The sequence below is a fragment of the Trichoplusia ni genome, chromosome 2 (genome assembly GCF_003590095.1).
Source record: "Trichoplusia ni isolate ovarian cell line Hi5 chromosome 2, tn1, whole genome shotgun sequence".
Taxonomy (NCBI): domain Eukaryota; kingdom Metazoa; phylum Arthropoda; class Insecta; order Lepidoptera; family Noctuidae; genus Trichoplusia; species Trichoplusia ni.
This window is the reverse complement of record NC_039479.1, coordinates 4,938,452-4,959,585: the sequence shown is the minus strand read 5'-3', so window position 1 is coordinate 4,959,585 and position 21,134 is coordinate 4,938,452. Positions and strand designations below refer to the sequence as shown.

The 21,134-nt window shown below is 34.5% G+C and overlaps 1 protein-coding gene across 3 annotated transcripts in view; it reads right to left on the bottom strand.

Moving 5' to 3' along the window:
- Positions 1-21,134, bottom strand: part of LOC113504485 (carbohydrate sulfotransferase 11) — a 62,868-nt gene that overhangs the window by 2,385 nt on the left and 39,349 nt on the right. For all 3 annotated transcript variants that reach the window (XM_026886795.1, XM_026886815.1, XM_026886806.1), the window contains 4 exons: positions 3,158-3,345; positions 1,267-1,570; positions 934-1,110; positions 115-272 (listed from right to left, as the gene is read on the bottom strand). In XM_026886795.1, coding sequence (XP_026742596.1) covers positions 115-272; positions 934-1,110; positions 1,267-1,570; positions 3,158-3,345 — 827 coding nt within the window. The remainder of the gene's footprint in view (positions 1-114; positions 273-933; positions 1,111-1,266; positions 1,571-3,157; positions 3,346-21,134) is intronic.

Below are 21,134 nucleotides of genomic sequence, written 5' to 3'. Positions count from 1 at the left end.
TTGATAGTAACACACTAATACATTTAGTATCACTAGCATAAAAATGCCGTAAAAAGGTCATTACTTGGTATTTATTCCTTAATCGGTTTGAGGAAAATAGAAATTGAAACTTACTTATACAAGTTGTAAAGGCCGTCGAGTTGGTTCTTCTTGAGCCCTGAGTACAGATGGTTGATGTTATGCAATGTGTTGGTGCCTTTGCCGCTGTTGCGCCATTCTGGCTTTATAATCTCTTGGAGGTGAGCCAGCTGGATCAGGAACCGTTGGTCCTCCTGCCGGAAAACACGTAATCAGTATTTCGAAAAACAAATATATATACGAACCCTTCAGAAAAAGTACTAAAAGCTTCTGGTGTATATTGATTTGGACGCATGTAATAGTTTAAGCTACTGTTATACCTAAAATAACATTTTAAGTAGACTAACTCCGGACTAAAAGTGGTTCTGCAAGTCAGTTTGATCGATACTTAGATTTGGAGTTGGAAATAGGAAAACGGATGCACAACCGCACGGACTAAAGTAGCTTGCGGTCGGGATCCACTCATTATTTATCACCCAGCCATTGACCGCCTGCCGTTGTCCATTTGACGTTCACTTAAAAACTTTGAACTGCGGAATAGATTGAATACAATTCCGAGAACGTTTAGGTACTGATCTATAAATATAGAATATTGCTCCAAGTCATTATTGTAGCCGTCGAAATTGGTACAAAGCACTCAAAAATGCAGGCTTCATGCCAATTTTACGACGATACCCGAAACTACAATGTTCATTGCAAGAAGATCACTTAGGTATACTGTGCCGGTTTCGATATTTTTTTATTTTTTATCTGGCGATGAATTTGTGACCCCCATTCCCAGTAGACCTTTATTGTGCTGGATTCGATTTTTTTTCTTTTTAATCTGGCGATGAAGTTTATAACAGTTTTACTTACGTCGAGTGTTTCAAACTTGAGGATAACGTCAAAATTGAATTTGCACGGCGTGCAGAAAGTGGTGTATGGTGTCCAGTGCATGTCCAACGATCTTTTAGCTTTCGCCTCATCTAACACGTACGAAACAAATTCTTGGAATATTGGGTATTTCTCTGGTAGACTTGGTGATTCTTGAGTCTGAAAAAAGAAATGTTCTTGTAAAAAAGTCCAGAAAGATTGTTGACTGCAACCCGTAAAAAAATGTTATTTTCGTATATTTTTGTATGGTTTCCTGCTTTCAAACGTAATTTTATTCATTAAACCTAAGTTTATCAAACATTGCTTCCTAAATACCTGTTTTTTCCTATATTTCCTGATGATCCTCTGTCCCATCTTGTCATGGAATGACTTGGGCCAAGCGTGAACGATTTTGTCATTGTACGCGGATGCCAATCGTTCCAAGGGATGCCTTACGATAAGGAATGTTATCGAATCTCCTTGTGCCTTTTTGATCATTTCTGCTGTTGGACGTGCGTATTTCTTCCTTGCTAACTCGAGTGGGACCTCCTTGGTTTTATCAAGGAATGCCGCTGTATAGTTCGCCATTAAGTTGAAGTTGTACATCCACGATGTGGATGCCGCCTTGAATATGTTGCACCTGGAATATAGGTATGATTAGGTATATCAGAAATAAAGGCATTAATTGGCAGTATGATATAAGTATCATAGACCCTACTATGATATAGAGTACTGCAGGTTGACAAACTTTCTGACATATGAGTATTTATAAAAGTTTTCATTCTACGTCGAATTCCCTAAATTTAAATCTAAAATTGAGCCCTAGTTCAATTTGTGTATGTATAATATCATGTCATGCTGTTGTTTTAAATCCGAGTTAATAAAAAAACACCTATTTGAAATACGAGGTCTTTCTACATAAGTTGAAATAAAACCATTTGTAACCAAACCCGCAGAGTACACTTCACTACAAATGCATAATCATCAGGTACTCTGCGAAATATTTGATGCAACTTACTGCAGACACAGACTTACAAACATATTTTATACTAAAAAAAATCAAAATACAACTCTTCACTATGGATCACAGGTGTGCATAAATACAGTTAGAATATAAGCGCATACATTTTCAGCTATGTCAAGATGTATACATATTTTGTTTCCATAATACAAAAACACTACAAGTACCCAATAGACCATCAAACTAATTTTCAGTTTGTGTAGTTCTATAATTAGTGTTCAATATACTAAAGTAGGTAACACGTCGGACATTAAAACCTGCACCTTATTGCCTTCCAAACCACATATAACTATGTCTCCATCTAATAGATTGTTATGAGCTGTTGTTTCAAGTAATATGTTGACTTTACCTTGAACATATTGTTTCCTTACTAATGTTATTGCTACTATATTTGGACTGGTCTATTTAAAGCCTACTAGAAGACAATATATTCGCGTTTCCAAGGGAACTCTTTAAAAGTAGGGGGTTAAAAACTTTCCTATGTTCTTTCTCAAAGTCAACTCTATCTCTGTATCTACCAAATTTTATTAAAATCAGTTCAGTGGTTTAGACGTGAAAGCGTAACACAGACAGACAGAGTTACTTTCGCATCTATAATATTAGTAGGGATTTCGAAGGAAATAGTAGGTACCATTATTTTTCTCTCTTTTGGGAATTTGTATTATTTTAGTAAAGTCATATCGTAATTATTCAGCGCAGAATTAACGTTTGTTATAAAATTAACAGTAAAATGTAACCAATTATTACTAATAAATTGCTTGAATTCTAAACGTTATGGTAATTAACCAGCATTAAATTTTGCTATCGCCAAGGTTTTACAAAGACACGTAATCCCGCCGATAACACCTTATAATTGGAACCATTACTAATTTGTTTTATTGCATTTTTCTTTTTCCGAGGTGGAACATTACTGACTTCAACCGACGGCGCACAATTTGGGGATGTGTCGGAATTTTACTTAAGCCCAGGCCAGGATTCATTTACTGTCCAATGCAACGCCAAGGGACGCAATTTGAATGGGCTTAGTCCTTGTGGACTCTTTGAGGACTGCGTGTAAATAACCCATCCCACTTTCCTTTTATAACATACTTTTATCAAATAAAAAATCATTTTCAATGAGCCAAGCCGTCAGGAAACTAAGACCATCTCAGAACCGCGATAAGTCAACTCCAAAAAAGAAGAATAATGATATGATTAAAGCCTTACCATATAACATGGTACTGTCTATTAATCAAGTACTCCCAGGCATTAGACTTCTGGCTGGACGTGTCCAAGCCTAACTTCGAGCACTCGTTCTTCAAGAAGTCCCGCCTTGCCTCCATCCTGGCGTTGACCTCCATGAACTTATCTCGAGTCAGGAGACCCTCCTCGTGTGTCCCATTCTCGAAGATATACTAGAACAAATAGTAGAAATTAGTGTCGAGTTGATGGTGATGTTTTAATCGTCCTTTTTGCAGTAGTTATGTAAGTTATAGAATGAAAGATCATTTATTCAAAATAGACTACTAAGTATCACGTTTGGAATATCAAATAAAATATAGACAACATCTAAATTCGTCCATCCTTCACCGCTTCCAAAGTGCTCTTGCTGCGGGAGAAAAACCGTCTGAACTAGTAGTAGATTAAGGAATTACCGAAAAAATTTTGATCATCCGTAAAGTCAGGGAAAATATAATCAAATCAAACATACTTGTGCTACACTCACACTCATTTCTGAACATTGTTATAGGCGTGATAAGAAATACCCTTTTTCCGAAAATTCTGACTTCCGTACCTATTTGAGAACTACAGTGAATAAAATGTGGTCGCTGTCTTGTTGCTATCTCGTTCTCAACAACAAACGTGGAATAAAATAAAGCTAGGAATAGTTTTGTATAATGCTCCAGGACTTCTAAGCTTATTCCGTGTCACGTAGCGGTTTGTATGCCAATAGGAACCAGGCTAAGCCGGGTGATCTTGTAAAACATGTGTCTGTCTTTCCATAACAGAACAGTGAAGACTACTTTACTTATGGCTTGGTGTATTGGTACTTCTACGAAGCGCTTGACCAATTTTAGATTCTGATTGTTTTTAATTTGAGATTAAGAATTTATTTCGCTACCAACAGCGACAATACCCATTAGCCAAAGATTCAGACAATAATTTACAATGTAGAGATGTGCACAGACATAATTCCATTTTCATTTGAACGTACCATATTATTAGATATGCCAGGACTTAACGGCTCTGCCGTCTTTGTCCGTAGCATGTAATCATGGCGTGCAGAAAAAAACATAGCTCTAACGGTGTTAACTTTTTAATGATGTTCATACCTTTACATGTCTTTGCCTCACGGAAAAAAAACACGTGACGTTTGAAGTGTTCTCTTTTTAAATGGCAGAACCGTGACTGCTTGTTTTTTGCGTATATTTGTGTTGAGTCACCAAAAAGTTTTAATATCGTCTATTGTTTTACTTAAACGTATGTGTTTGCATTAAAAACAAGATAATTTACAAAATCTATTTTTGTGCTACTATAAGTAAAGAATAACAAACAATTCGGGAATCCCGCATATCTTTAAGACAGGTAACTGGCATCGAACAAATGGACTGAACATTTTAAAATCCAAACAAACAATGCAAAGAATATAAAATCTATTACAGCGTACCCAATTATCAACATTCCAAGTGCAGAATGCCCATTCGTAAGGTAAACATGGAGGGCGCAAAGAAAATATAACAGTGTTATTCCTTAGTTAAATACGTTACCCATCAAAGGGAGAGAGTAATGTTAATAAAATAAAAGGCTTGAGAGTCCTCTAAGATATTTCTTTAATTAAGCTTCTACGGAATGTCTTCGCTCACGCCATCATTATAGAGTATTCGTTTAATGAACCTTGCTCCGAGCATTGCGATCGACGCTCAAATAAGATAATAACGAAGTTAGATTGGATTTTCACCAAACGTTATTAAGATTTATAAACTCCATATGTTCTCTAAGAGTTTTTATTGAATCTCGTTAAATGAATGGATTTTTTGTTATTAGATTTTTTGCTACAAAAAAAGTTTGTCGTTGATTTGTGTTACAAAAGTGCAGTACTATCGATTTTGAATCTTAATCCGATAGAAAAAGAATACTAATTTACTTTTGATGGTTTTAAGGTTTTATAAATTTCATTCGGTTTTGGATGTGTTTATTTATTTAGAGTTGAGACTAACCAAAGTCAAGGTTGATATAACAAAAAAAAAATCTTAAAGAAATCAGGTTCAATTTCATTATATAAACAATCCAAAATAAATAATAACCTTTTTATGATGCACGTTTTTACTCTCATACATTTATATAGGACACCCTTTCAAAAATAACCTTAAAACTAATTCACGTTTATTAATCTCCTCTTCCCACCGCCTTTGCTATATTTATCAGAACACACATGTTTATACAAAAAACAACATCTCTATCTTACCAATCTACCGTTTCCATTCCAAACTTACAAAAGGTCCCTTTCCCTACATACGTACAAGACGTACCTACCTACTGCTGTCTGCAGAACACTTTCCCGTTGCATCTTATACACTACCTACGTGTATTTCTCAGTATTACTTTCACTAAGATCCCAATGCATACCTCGTTGTAACATTACTTTGAATGAATAATTTCAATTCATTCATTCACTGTATGATATAACACTGACATTTCTGCATTCGAAAATAGAATATCGATAAAAGTATAAATAGAAAGTTTATTTGTTCGTTTGCGTGGCCTTGTGCTTCTTTGCTTATTTTCAATGTCGGATGTACCTGTCTATAAATAATATGTATCTGTTACTTAGTCGTTTGGACTCTCTTCGATATTCTATGACTGTGTGATATACTTGATGAGTGGGATAGGAAAAACAGATGGCACATTCATAAACAAAACCAGGCCGTATATGATCAACAGTAGGTGATACAAAGATACTGATGTTGGTATATACATGACGTTAATAAGAGTTAACTTTTATATACCTAAAGTAGTTCCCAATAGCAGATAAAAAAGACCAGGACCACTTTATTCCGATGTATCAATGTATGAAGGATTGCCACGCATTGTCATATAAGGACACAAAAAGCGAATGACGCAGTATAGTAGGCGGGTTTAGGTTTAGTCAGTAAAAGTCAAACACTATCCCCTTCCTACACCAAGGGAGCAATGAGGATTTTCTTGCAATACCAAAAAAAGGGAAAAAAGTCCTTTATTAAGACGTATTTGATAAATACATAACATTCTTTGTATTTTCTTGAGACCTTAACTAATTCCATATCAAGTTCTACGCGACGACCATAAGATGGACAAAATTATTTATAAAATTTTATAGTAATAATTCTACAAAGTCTGGGAGTAGATCTCCTTGGACTTAGGTGCAGTCAAACACGGCTATTAAAAAGAATAAAGTGATAAAACTGGATTCTTTCGTACATATGTGGGAGAATCTATTACCACTTAAATTATTTTTTTTACACCTAAGATTTATAGTTAAAGCTCTTAATGTGTAAATTGCCTAATTATCCGAGGTGTTAAGATTTTATTGATCTTGCGTATGAGGTAATTAAGATAGGCGTGAGATGTAACAAGTGTGGTGGACGTCAAAGATTCAAATTAAATGAGATATTTAGCTGCAATTAAAAGATGTATAACAAGGATTTTCTTCTACGACCAAGACTATTAAAACGAGGGAAAGTTGTCAGAAAATAATCGGTGATTCCTCACATTTTTAAAAATACTTTTAATAAGAAGCTGGTAATTTAACTGAAATAGTCTGGCTAAATAGGATTCCTACTGGTATCCAACAGTAGGAATGTTAATGATGCAATTCAAAAGGTCTATAGATTATAACACAAATCTTGTCTATCGACTAAGGTTATAAAATAACCATGCTTGAGCTGTATATTTTTAGTGTTTTGAATCTGACAAAATCTTAATGAAGCTTATGATAATCATGAAGCCGTCGCATCAGTTCATGATTGAGGACTCCGGTTTTGTCCGAAAACAAATGCTTACCTACTACGAAAGTTATTTAAAAAAAAAAAAAATTTCATTCTCACAATCCTCTTTTGGTACAAATGAATGAAGTTACCAGAACTTATTTTTAGCAATGGAATTCAATCAGTGAAAGTAAAAAAGCGCGTTTTTTGTTGAAACGGATACAGTAACCCTGTACATTTAGTGACTGTTCTTTATTTCCTATTTATATGGATACGTGATGGACACAAAAGGACAATTGGTCACGCAACTAAAAGGTAATGTGGGCGTTGTGCCACTAATTTCCATAGGGGATTAATTAGAGATCATATTTTTAATAGCATTGTTGCATATTTTGAACCCCGTTTTCCATAATGGGTATTTGTGATTGGTTATGCTTAAATTTTAATAGAATCAATTAGTTTGAGTGTTTTTTGGAGGTCAAACTTGTTTATATTGTCAACCTAACCTCTGGCTGACTTAGGGTTGAATTTTAACATAATAGCTATGCTTACAAAAATCTTCAATTCATGAACTACTAACTCTCCTTTTTACAGCTCGCAACATAAGGAAAAAAGTGCTTATCTTTAAAAAAGAACATAAGACACAAGTAGCAACTACAAACAGCTACAAAACCACACAAAAAAGCAAACTAAAAACCAGCCTTTCATCCGCGAAACATCAAAGCGAGAGTACCACAAACATTAAAACTTTGCCAGTTCATGTCAATGGATGCCAGCTCCCAATGCGTTGCACAAAAAGACACCCAACATTGTCGTATATCTGTATGAAGCAGGCTTGGAACAACCAAACAAAAGTCCCTATCAGAAACATAAAAGAACCACAAAATTGAGCTTTCATTCAACTATAAGGCTTGATATACACTAGCTTTGCGTTAAATTTTTGTACCCTTTTGCTTCTAACGGTGGTTGGATGTTCTTTTTAATAAATGTTTGCTATATTTTGTACGTATTATAGAAAGCTTTTCGTCCGCGGCTTCGCCCGCGTCGAGGTCGATTATATCGCGTTTCCAAGAGAACTCTTCAAAAGACCGGGATAAAAACTATCCTGTTCTTTCTCAAGGTCAACTCTATCTCTGTACCAAATTTCATTAAAATCTGTTCAGTGGTTTAGACGCGAAAGCGTAACAGACAGACAGACAGAGTTACTTTCGCATTTATAATATTAAATAGAGAAGTAAACATGTAAAATATGTGAATATTCTGTCTAAATATTAAAACCGCTGTTTTTCAGGACGGGATTAGCAAAATACATTCGAAGTCAGAATTCTTGTCTGGAGTCAGTTGAAAAGATTAAAAATACGCATTACATGACGTTTGACAAAGATCAATTATTATTTACCTAATTATTTTAGAAACTAGGTATAAAAGTGGTACTTTTACTACCAATATATTACAGTTGATGGTTCTGTATGTGACTATGGCCTACATGTGGATATATGGCTTGGTGATCAATCTAGTCGAGTGCCGTTCTAGAATTCTAGATTGACAGTAACATATTGTTATACCAGAATACTGGCCTATGTGACCTCAAAATTCTTGTACCTCGCTTAGGTAAATGGTAACGAATTACATGAAAGTTTGTGAGCTTTCGAGTGATGTTTATGTATTCAATTTGTTGTGAACGTGTAGTACTAGCCTTACAGCTTATAATATACAATATAATTGTTCGTTTGTTTGCACTTAACTGTGAGACTTTTTGCCCGTATTGATATACTCGCAAAAAATATACAATGGTTTACAAATATTGTGCCAAACTTTGCAGGATTGTGTGTTTGCGATTGTGTTTTCCGAGCTTTATAATATACCTCGGCTTTGTTCGCAAGTTCTACACTAAGCCTTACATAGAATGACCATAGACTGGCATAGACGAACATTCAGTAGCAGTACAGTCAGCAACACAATTCGCTTAATATAATCTGATCTACTAAGTCGTATTTTTCAACTAAGAGTTGGATTTTTGGATGTATTCATTACACAACTTTCTTACATATTTTGTTACCATACCAACAGCAAATTATTAAACGTTCGTGTTATTTTGATGCTGTCTGTACAGTCTGTCGGTCGCTATGGCGCTCGCGTGCCACTTGCCCATTATCCAGTGAATCCAATAACTTTTAGCTGCGATAAAACGAACTCGTCCATTGACGGAAAGCAATTTCATCGAATGCACTCACTTGCACGACAGAGATAGTTACTACGATAGTCTGTTTGCTTTGTTATATACAGTAAACAGATTGGAAGTCACTTCATAGAGTTTTAAGAGGTTATTTATTCCTATCGTGATTCAGTTTGGTTTTCGTTTCATAGTTTTCAATGGAATGTTTTGTCAATGTTATTTTGAGTGTGTTTTTGAACTGACTGTTATGGTAGTAATGGTAGAGAGTATTTCAGGGATTGAGAGATCTTTCGTTTATTTTGACAGATTTTTTCCTTCTAATAGTTTTTAATGGTGAATAGTTATTTTGCAAACGTTTTCACTCATGAAATTGCTTTTTAATTGAATAGATTAACTCGGAAACTCAGCTACAAAGCTACCAAGTAAGGGCGGAAATTACATAAAATAAAAATATAAGGATCCCATTTAGCTTTTTTCTTATAAAACTTCCCCGGATGTAGCCAATTTGTTTTCTTTCTGTCTTCCGGCTTGATATTTTTTGTCTTATCAGGAATAACAGGAGATACGTTTTATAAATATGCCATTCATTGCCGAAACTGTATTTATTTTATTATCAAATTTGACGAAATTTGTTTCGTATTACTTATTGGAAAAATTGCATTAGTAGCGATAGTAGCAAAGCGTAATTAGTCAAGTAAAAAAAAAAATTCTCTTGCCTGATTTAACGATAAAGAAGAGCATTTCAAAAGTAAATAGTTTATTAATTTCTAGCCGAAGATGATTTATCAAGCACTGTCCAATTAACCTCAGGAGAAATTAATTTAAATTATCATCCCTTTTCCATAGAACTGTGTAGTTAAATAGTGGATTTAATGATTTTCTTGTTCTTTGATGAACCGGAAAGGGAACGAATAAATAATATTAATTGAGTCATTTTAGTTCCGTTATAAATCACTATTCTTAGAAACAACTGGAGTTTAAAGCTAATGTATCAGGAAGTACCAAATAAGGCGAAATAAGAATTATAACGGGATTCCTGTTCGATATTATACGTCGAGAAAGGATTCTTAATGCGAAAGTCCGTTAGTTTTACTTCACTGGCAGCCCCAAATTGTATTGCCGCTTTATGAATGAGAGCATTTATGGTAATACTGAGTCATTGTACCTATTGTTGTAAGGTACTTGCTTGTCCTGTATTATTAGATATCAATAAGTTAGATTTTTATTTTTAGTTAGAAGAAGTTAATTCGTCGAATTTCTGTCATCTGCTCATGATTAAGGACTCAACTAAATACGCGTGAGTAAACCGTTACATCATTTAATAAACTAGTTGTTGCCCGCGAGCCCGCCTGCTAAAAAAATCGAAAATGATCCCACGGGAACATAAAAACTATCCTGTGTATTAGTCCTGGTATAACCTCTCTGTGTGCCAAGTTAATTCAAAATCAGTTCAGTAATTTTGCGTGAAAGAGGAACCAACATCCAAACATACAAACTTTCGCGGTTATAATATGAGAAGAATTGATCATATATTCAGTACAACTGAATGCCAACATTCATAGCTCGGCAAAAGTCCGGACACAAAAATTAAATATATCGTTTCGCGTGATTATACTTCTGTTGATAATAAATTAAAGATCTCTATTAAAATTAGCATAGTATAACAGTTTAGATTGCATGTTGTTTATCAATATTTATCAAGCAGTTCGTGGAGTACAGACAACATGGAAATAGCTTTCATATTTTACTGCCGATGTAAACAGCCCTCTAATCATAGCATGCACGCATAGGGCTTGGTGTATTGTAAACATAATTAACTTTGTGTAATTAGAGACAAGCTAAACAGTGTTCTTCAATGTATATGTACACACGCTACCATTAAAAGAATGTGGAATGATTTTATAAATTTATTATTTGTTGAAACACGCATTGTAATTATATTTCATTATTTTGAAGATCTTTATTTATTGACACTAACGAATTTTCACCAATTTTTTCTTAATATTTTATTAATACTGTCGTGTTCTATTTACAATGCAAGTTATATTAAGTCTAATAACGGTTATACAGACTTTAAATGTATTTACCAAACAATATGCACGTTTACATTTTTATATGAGAACTAAAGTGCATAACACTATTTAGTACCCAAGCTTTTCTTAATTTTCCGTTCTCAAAATACAAGATTATGTCAAATGAGACACTTTCTGTGTTTTCTTTTCTAGATACCGTTGACCGTTTAATTTGTTTAGACTATTATTCATGGAATGCAACCGTATGTAGAATTTACATTCTGAAAATAACCCACACCACTATAGAAAGGCAATATTTTGCCTGCGGTAACAGCTCCTAGAAATAGAGGCATGTTTACAAGTAGCCGAAACAATAACAATGTATTGTGTAATGCTTTGTAACGTTTGAGGTCCTATTTGGTAAACAAATACCGTTCGATCCTGACGAAACTGCTCGGTGTATCACATCAACAATTAATGATGGGTTTGGAAAAGTCAATGTGTGACAGTTGAATGTCAAAAATAAATGGTAATGACGATTTTAAATCAGTGATCCGCAACTAGTCGAGCGATCTCGATAAATATACGTAATTAAATCGGTCGGTAAAATTATGTAGCAGTGGTATAAAGAATATTGTAGTTGATCTTTTCGTAAATGAAGTAATAAATTGAATATTACTTATATACTGAATTTTAATTTTAAATGATATTTTAAGGAAGCACCGACTCTTCCTCTCATAAAAAAGAAAAAGAAAACTAGCCTAGCCTTTAGCTGGGCACATGCCTCTTCTAAGGGCACTAAAATATATGGAGAAAACCGGCCTTTAAACATGCTTTAACTGAGCACGGGAATCTTTCTATATAGAACACCTTCATAGTTGTTACATATTCAAGAAGAGATCAATATAAATAAATTAGAATCCATTAAATCTTCTTCATTATAAAATTGCACATAAAATGCTGTAAAATTATATACAGATGATGTTAATCGTGATGAGTTGATTCTATTTCAGTTTCCTGTTAATATAGCAGGAAGCGACTGTTACGTGTGACATGACAAGGTCCATGTGGAATCTTCCCAAGCGGCTTCGGCACGTGTGGGCCAAAGATCACAGAACAAATATTTTGTTAAAACAACAATAAGATTTTCTATTTAATTTTAACTTATTTTTTGCTTCAATAGAAAAAGTTTGTCTTCTGTAGTTAATTAACTATCTGGTATATAGATCGCTTTTGTACTATGAAATCAGTGTCTTCCTTTAAGTAAGAAAAAAGCTGCTCAAGTGCGAGTCGGATTTACAACACTAGGGTACAAATAGGCTAAAATAACAAGTGTCAATCGGTTGTAATGTTAACCCACCACAAAAATTATGACCATAAAAAAACATGCCTAACCTAGATCTTTATTTTGTGTACTAGTTATTATCATCAGAAATTCATTATCTCTGAAAATTCCAACTGAACTAGTCGCACTCCCACTGATGAAGGATGGACAGACAGAAAAACGGATAAACAGCGGACCCTCAGTTCAGAAGTACCCTTTTAACCCTTGGAGTACGAAAGCCCTTAAAAAATAAAACACTACTCCATAAACAATTAACCTGATAACAAAAGACTGCCACCATGTCGCATCATTCTCGTCAATTCTCCTTCTAACATTACCAAATGCACATCATACATAGGTTGGAGCAATACAATGATATACAATTTACATCTAGAAGTGATTCACGGCCCATTGAATAGTTTGTACGAAGGCCGAACGGCTATGTATTTATGATTTGTAGGTCAGAGGGGTAGAGGCGATGTTGTTAAATTAGCTGTGACATACTAATGTGATATGTTAGTTAGGTATCATGTCTCGTGTATTTTTGGGTTACAATGCATTTAGATCTTGCACTCTATTTCGGAGCTCACTGGTAATAGATCAAATAGCATTAGAGTATTTGTGTGAAGTTAGTTATAAGGTGGACTGCATATTAATAATTGGTAAATGTTTGGGTGTTCCTTGCTCATCTCTTCACAAATGTAGGATTTATTATAACCATTAGATTTTTCCGTTGACATATGAAGGTGGCTGCCTCGGATTGGATGCAGAAGGTGGAGGATCAGGTGTTGTGGCGCAACTAGGGAGAGGCCTACGTCTATCCGAGGACCTCAATATTCTGAATCGATTGATAAGTTTTTTTTATCCCACATCTGGGCGAAAGCCTCCCGCAAATTCTTCAACGATTCTCTATCAAGGGCCACATGGAACCATGGAACCTTTTCTCAAATGTGCTGCGTTATCAGTGGCATAAAGTGTAGAATAAGGAAAACGCTGTCATCTTGAATATTTTTTTTGTTTAAAATTATGTAATTACATTTATGACTTGAATGTTAAATAATAAAAATCTCTGCAATAAACACACAAGACTCTTATAAAAAGGTTTATCACATCACATCCTTGTACACAGGAATATTTCAGTGATTACTTATCACAAGTTCACAACAAGTAGCGTTTTAAAATGTTCTGATCTGTTATCTCTTATCAGGACTAAGTGATAAAGAGTCACGCCAGATTTAGATCGAGATAATGTCTTGGGCAACAGTTTTGTTGTTTTGTAGTTTATAGTGGCTTAAGTATGAGCTCATTATTAAAAAGTCGGGAAAGTGCGAGTTTGACTCGGGAAACCAACAGTTTCCTGCAAAAAAAATTGTATTTTTGGAGATTTGTGTAACAATCGCTGCTTATTTCAACTTTAACTGTTTAATTTTAGTGTGATTGTTAGACAGGCTGCAGAAGTACATTATTTATTAAATTTTTAGCAGTAGCTATCACGGCTTTCGTGATAATGACTGGTGACGGTTGGGCAGACAGCGGAGCCTTATTAATTTTCCTCCGTTTTTACCATTTTGGTACGGATCCCCAATTAGGTGATACCAGGTTTTGTGTTTTAAGTAAATCTGTTTGCAAATGTGAAAGAGAGAACGCTCTATATCATGCAGGGCGCTATATCATTCATGTTGAATGTACCGCAGAACAAAAGAGGTTCTAATATGTAGGGTAACCAAATAATGTTTCTATTGTTGTGACATTAGTGGCACTGCGTTTTTCTTATGTTGAAGTGTTTTCATATTGACTAAGCTACATACTACTAAATCCCTAATTCAATTTGAAAGAACTTCAATAGTTTTCCTTTACTAAATCTTTTATAATAGATTTAATAAAATTTGTGAGTTTGTGTAAAACTTTTGTGAAATGAGTTTTAATAAAAAAATAAGCATGTATATTGTGCCTATAAACAATAGGAGAAAAACTCTTCAAAAACTAAATCCATCTTGGTTAGATATGGCATCTTCGTAAATAAGTATGTACTATAAGTCGTACGATGTGAATTAAGTGATCGTGTAAATGAGTGTTTGATCGCCATTCGCCGAGAGCCATCATATAATAGAACTTGTGGATTACTCTCCAACTTCGATCCGGCTATCGTTTTCTCGGCTACTTGCCCGCTCAACAACATGTTAGAGAAACGAGCGAGGGAAATGAAAACGGGTATGAAACTCGTAGTTTGATAATAAACGACCAACGGAGAGCGGTACTTCAGTTCAGTTGCAGTTATCGGTAAAGTAGAGCTGTCTTAAGAGTTATCTTGTAAGAGATTGCTAAATGTAGAGTCTACTATTAATGTTATGATAGTACCAGCCTTATATACCTACAGCTACTGGGCACAGGCCTCTTCCCGTTAGGAGAAGGTTTGAGCATTGATCAACATGCTAGTTCACTGCGGGTTGGACATTTCAGATTCCAATACTTAAATAAATAAATAAATAATTAATATTATAACTTTGACGAGTCACATTTTAGTACTTCGGCATCGTAGACATCGTCCATGCATTAAATCGCAAGGCCTCCACGACGAAGGACTTTTCTAAATTTCTTACATCCTTAGAGGGAAAATGGTGATTCTAGCATGATGAAAAAATGAGTCGGAGTCGTTTTGAATCAAAGTAATCGTATTTTGGAAATGCGCATAGTAAATAAAACAAAAATGTTCATTCTTCAACCACAAAACTTTTACAGGGAATCTTACATCGAGACCTCCCTTTAAGTAAATATATTTGCGTATGCGTGTTCTAGGAGGCTCCGCTTTCCAATAACATTAGTGAATATGGTAGGTACAAGTGCATACACAACCATGGAAATAGTTCTACTAGTCCGGACCATATTTTAACAGGGTCAGATCGAATACGGATCACACGTAATACGGAAACGCAACAATCAATTTAAGCAGTTCTCTTTAATTCATTTCCAATTCGTCAAAACCTTTTTTCTTGTTATATTTTTAAACACTTTTACCGCCATTAAGATCAAGAGATCCAACTCTTTTGACGTAGGTGCTTAAATTAATTGCCTTATCATGCCGCAATTTACCAACAATTTTTATTATTCAATATCAATATCACTTTAAACCCAACCCACCGAGGATATTAGTGCTAAACATCTACGCGAGTTCTTGACATATATCCATAGACGACCCTCCAGGGAAATTACTTGGCATGGATATGTTACGTCAGCACGTCTGTATTCCCCAAAGAAAGGTGTGTTGCACACCGTCGCCAGTAAACACCGAGTTATATAGGATATAGGACAAAATCCTTAAATATTGGGGATCATTCCGAAATATAAAGCTGAAATGGTTGTTGAAATAGCAATTTAAAGTTCCCTGTTTATGTAAATTGTGCAATCTGGAGACTGTGTGACTATTTTGGCAAAAAAAACATGTTTTCATATGATTTTTTGAAGAGGATTTATATATTGCATACCATATGAAAAAGGCAAAGAATCTGATAAATCATTAAACACAAAAAAAAATACGCAGTCACCTGATAATTCACTAAGAATAGTTTAGTTTCAATCCCCAGCTAATCTTTGGTAAGAACAGTCAGCGAAAACTCTCCTAGAAAAGTTTCAAGATGCAAAAACGTTTTCAAACTAATTGGAAGACGTAAAAGGCTGTGCTATCAAGATCTCTCGTCGTTCCTATCACTGCTAAGTAGAAAGTGTTGAGTTAAGTGCAATCAATGCTGAGACATCGACACCACTTTATCTTGCATCTCATTGACTAGTTCACAGTAGTTAACAGCAATTAGAACCTGCTTGGGATCCAATTTGTTTCCGCACCTAGACTGGTTCTTTACCCATCAATCATTGCGTTTATATGTTACTTGGTCTATCAGGTTTTTTTGGTATTGATAATATTATTTAATTTAATTGGTATGTAAGTTATATATGTAGTTTGCTATGATCGGAATTGATTTTTAGTGCACTGGTTTTTAACATGATTAATTAAATACTGAATCTATTTATCTGAGATCTGCGTTAGTTAAATTCCAGAAATACTTAAACTGCAGTATCTTTGTATTCTATTCCGTTCCTGTCATCCATATTTTAGTATCTCCGGTATTGACGAATTGACGTTCCATCTATGAGAGTTAAAGATCAAAGAGTACACCTGTGTTTGTACTCACGCTTTTTTACTTTAATATTTATGTCCTGCGCCAACTGGTGGACTACTGACATGAATCGCCGTAGCCAAAATCAGTCAGGACATTATTTCCAAGAAGTCTATAGGGTTGATAGCTACTACTGCTAGCCAAGTGAAATTAGTAAAAATGTTACCGACAAAAAACTACATTTAAATGTATGGAAAATCGATTCGAAATGTAGTAAGTTCACATATGACTTCTATTTTCCGTATAGTTAATCTACAGTGTCAGCGTTTTAACTGTCCTTTTTCCCCGGTGTTTAAACACGCCCTTGAATATTATCAAACGTTGTTTTCATTCACCGTTTTAAACAAATGATAACTACATTGCAATACCCAAATGAATTCAAAAGTTGTAAGTTTCGAATGAGATTCGAACCTTTGACTTTGCCGGTCTTAACACTATTACGATTAATGTATATGACACAAATACAGAAAGGGTTCTAATGTAGAGCAGTTTAATAACTAGCGTTTATGTTCATTTGTACATTTCATCAGGCATTCTTCCTGTCATTATTCCTAAACAAGGTCATACTAATTAACAAGTTATTACAGTAAAAGTGACATAAAACAATTAAATGTTTTACAACGTAATTGTGTTTTAAGAGATAAAGTTTTTCGTGTTGTTGTAGTTTATTGTTACTTAATATTATCTTTAGTAAGATTTTTTTGTGTTATTTGAATTCGTCGGTGACTGTTATGCTTTTTTCGTGAATTCTTGGAAATTACTGGATATACTTACCTACTTTTGCAAAAGGTTCTAATACCTGAATTATAACGATCATAAATTAAACTCTCGGTTAGGTATTCAAATTAAACGCATTTCACCTTTCTTTAATAGATTAGGTACAACAATCAGATAACCGTTTGAATGATATAATACTACTCACTTTTTACTTTAGCTTTTTATTTGGGGCCTACTGCCAGACTGGATTCAACCTGACTTATTTAACTTAATAGTAGGTGCAGTATCCCGTAAGAAGATACTAAACCAGGGCCCCAATTCTGCTATTTAAAACGGCCGATGAATGAATAAAATTTCGCTTACAATGACAATTTTCGTATTCTGTTAAGTATTTTTCTACACAATAATTGGAAATTCAGTGCAGGACGGTATACTCAATGTCAATACAATCGACTTTCAATTTTTGTATTGGTAAAATGATTAAGAGAATAGGAATAATTACAAATTTAATGCAATTGCCATTCATTCATCCGCCATTGTAAAATAGCAGAATCGAGGCCCAGGTTGCTAGCATTACGTGGTAAATATCCATAACAATTTTTACCACAACATGTCAGTTGAATCGTATATCATCTTTCTTATCTCAAAACCAATTCTTTCTCTACATATCATCTGAACGGTTCAATGCTTTACGATGTTAATATAATCTATTCTGTTGTGATTGAAATCCTATTCTTACATTTCTGTCAGTCAGATCTTTAGTGAAGGTCATAAAATCCAACGATTTTACATTTTCTTAATTATCCGTAGTTTGTGATTGTCTATAAAATAATAATAGCTGTACAAGACATTAACGGGTTGACACGTTATTTTACGACAAGACGATGGCATTCTGACACGTCTGTGTGTTGCTACAATAAAATGATTTATGCCAACACTTTATGGTAACTTTCTTTTAATATTCAAACCATTTGAAACTGTCATGATATTTAAATAGACAGATTATATTTTTACAAGTGTAAGATGATTTTATAGTTTAAATGTATTGGATTTAAATGTCAAAGTCACGTGACATGGTATTCCAATACATCTTGCTGCCGGAAAGCAAAATTTAAATACAAGCAAAAGGATAGGGAAAATAGTAAAATATTTTCCAATTGTTTACTAAATTTCATCTGAATATGTAAATTTTCCCTCACCATGATAAAACCCATATAAAACACATATGTTACGGAAGTTTGCGGTGTCAGAATATAATGTGGACTATCATGGCGAGTTACGAGAAACGGAATCGGGTTAGGCGAGGCATTTTACACCGCAAAATGTAGATATACGTGTTAAATACGTACATACATATTCGAGATTATGTATTAACATCGTCCATACAAGTTAGACGAAACTTTGTGATGGGATAGTGACTTTAAGGTGACGTGTATTGTTCAGGAAATGCCCCTATTTTTGCCTGTAACTGAATTGCATAAACTGAATTCTTACAGATTTGTTTTGATATCTGTCTGTCCGTATATCAGTGTACTAGACTACGCTGTTGATATTTTCAGGTAGATGATGTATAGACATGTAACATTGTCTACGTTAGAATCGTTTTTGGACACAGCTCTATTTTTTAGCACTGGCGAAATTATTCTGCCGGCCAGTTATATCCAAAAATGGGACAGGTTACGAGGTCACCTTTTCCTGAAACAGCCCTTAGCCCTTACTCCCGCGTTCATGCATCTTTTCTTACATGCGCGCACCGCCCGTGTCCGGATCTTTAAAGGGTATCAGTTGTATGTACCTGGCATATAGGTATGTTAAAACGGGCTTGGGCTTGGGCTATGAAAATCTTAAAAAGAAAAGGATATCTATCAGGGAATCCACTGCTATGTTTTGGGATGACAAGATTTCCGTTTCATTGACACTTTGTGATTGTTATAAAGTGCTTTTATATTCTACTTTTGCTTATAAATTTCTCCTATAGTAAATTGACAAGAGATACCATTTAAACTAATTCCATACTTTTACATTTACATTTTGTTATTTAATAAGCATTTTACAAAAAAAATCGTGTAATTTCGTACGGACGCGTATGAAAATCTTTTCCTGCAAGTGGTCTTAAATAAGTTATCAAACAGTACCGTTATTAAAAATGCATTAAGATACCTCTTTACGACGAGTACAGGAAATTTAATGATGATAATAATATAAACCCTCATTAAAGGAGGTTTGCGGTACAATTGCGTAGCAACTACATTTAACATGTTTCAGAGGCCCACCACGATTAACGTTGCACTCCGGGAGTGCCGGCTGAAGTGAAAACTTGAATATTAACATTGTGCATTTTTGATATCCTGGAATGGTTAGGGAAATAATTTTGCACGAATTGTTTTTATTAACACTATTAAATTACTATCATTTACGTGTTAGAATATCACTGTCGCTGCAGGATTGTGCTAAAGAAGTTTTTGTCTTACGAGTTTTCGATCAGGTCACGTATCCTGACGCGAGTTTAACAGTTTAAAAAAAAAAACGCCGCTAAAGAAGTTTTCACTCCAATAATTAGGCAATTATTTATGGAAAATTTAAGAATTAAAAGCCCAGCCCAAAAAATCCGAAAGATCCTGCTAGATAAATGAATCTTTAAAAAAGGTTTGATAGCTTACATTGTTTTAACGTCAAACAAGCAGGATCTTAGAATGTAAATGAGTATGAGAATATGCTACGAACACGGAGACTTCCGTTGACATGCGTGTGCGCATCCTTAAGTGATGTTTTGTATTCTAATGAGTTTAGTCGAGTTAGTTCGCAATTTTGTATTGAGAAATTGTGTTCTGAGTAAAAAATTAACTGTGTAATCACAATTAAGTTGTTAATTATAAATGTATTTTAAGAAATTTGGAATGAAAATGGTTAAGAAAACGGGAGAGGGGGTCTTTTTTTAATCCGGAATAAGTGTATTTTACACCTGGGTAAAGGCCTCAGTTCGGCTACATCTTTCTAGTTTTTTTTTTATAATTTCCAAAGTTTGCAACTCTCCTCATCAAGGTAACAAAAATAGATTAAATTCGACATAAGAAAAATCCACGTAACTACGACAGTCAAACCGGGAAAAGCAAAAAAAAACAGAAGAAAAATTAAAACTACAAGCAAGACTCCCACAAAACATTTCCATCCAGGCTGCAGTTGTAGGAACTTGTATCCAAGTGGGTCAGTGGATGCAACAAAAGGAAGCGACTCGAGTCGGCGATACGGAACCGCGTCCGGCCTATTGTTGGCTATTCGTGGCCTGTGACGTCACAGCCGGCCTCTCGCAAAGGTCAAGAGTAATTTGCACATTTTTAAGCTTTGATTGTTTGAACTTTAAATGACGTAATATTTATCCGGTGTAGGTTATTTTTGTACAGCCGAGTAGAGGATCTATTTTTGTGAATAGGGATGATGACAATTTTTTTTGCAGTGTCCGTCTTGTAGTTTTTTGTATAATATTATTTTCTAATTTTTTAATTTGTCCCGCAAACATAAATTGATCAAAACCCAGTGAATGAAACTTACGCGTGACGTCACGATTGAGTATAAATTTTACTCTATCGTTACATCACAAGCGTCTCCTAAACTTTAAAGCACTTAATCTTTGTCAATTCTAGTTTTTCTGAAAAAAGAGATTGAAAGAGAAAATGAGAATTTTCTTTTTATACCCAGTCATCATCCCTATTGTAGGTATCTACCTATTGGTAATTAGACTAATTAATAACTACTTATATTTTACTATTTTGTAATCTGTTTTGGTTTCTAATGCTTAATATTTTAGTAGCCTTTTACTTTATGTGGATGTTGTAAACAAA